Genomic DNA, 674 nt, shown 5'->3' on the forward strand with positions numbered 1-674 from the left:
GCACTCCCTGGGCGCAGGTGCCCACCCAGCCACCTCTCTTTCCATGCACCAACCCCAGTTAACTAAACACTTTCCTATACCCCACTTGATCCTCCCCACACCCCCGGCAGGTTAGTACAGTAGTTCCCCCTCATTGCTGGGGGATATGTTCAAGACCCCCGTGGATGCCTCAAGCCATGAATAGTACCCAATTCTATAGATACTAAGTTTTTCCGATATATACATATTGTGATAAAATTCAATGTATAAATTGAGAGCAGTAAAAGACTGGCATTCATAAGTAATAAAATAGAACAATTATAACAACATATTCTAACAACAATTATGTGAATGTACTCTTTCTCTCTCAAAATATCTTATATGTAATATTTTTAGACTGCAGTTGACTGCACACATAACTGCAATGGTGGAAGGCAAAACCTGGGTTAAGGGGGAACTACTGTCTCAATAGGACCCAAGTTCTGTGAAGCAAAAGGGCCTCACCTGATTCTTAGACCCAGCACTGGACTTTGAGCCCAGCTGTCCAACTCCAGACTCAGCCCATGCGGGCCCCTGGCGCCCATCACTCACAAAGTCCCTTTACCTATTCCCACAGCTATATGACATGTACTCTGGAATCATGCAGTATTTGCCAGGAAGACACAATCGCGTCTATTACTTGATAGAAGAGCTCA

At 44.4% G+C, this 674-nt stretch overlaps 1 protein-coding gene across 1 annotated transcript in view; it reads left to right on the plus strand.

The window, feature by feature from the left end:
• The window catches only part of LOC105542571 (cytochrome P450 2G1-like), a 23,477-nt gene that overhangs the window by 11,696 nt on the left and 11,107 nt on the right, over positions 1 to 674 (plus strand). The window contains 1 exon segment of the mRNA XM_011984170.1: positions 596 to 674. This exon segment is cut by the window's right edge and continues 6 nt beyond it. Within this exon segment, the coding sequence (XP_011839560.1) occupies positions 596 to 674 (79 nt within the window).

Source organism: Mandrillus leucophaeus, unplaced genomic scaffold (genome assembly GCF_000951045.1).
Source record: "Mandrillus leucophaeus isolate KB7577 unplaced genomic scaffold, Mleu.le_1.0 Scaffold106, whole genome shotgun sequence".
NCBI lineage: Eukaryota > Metazoa > Chordata > Mammalia > Primates > Cercopithecidae > Mandrillus > Mandrillus leucophaeus.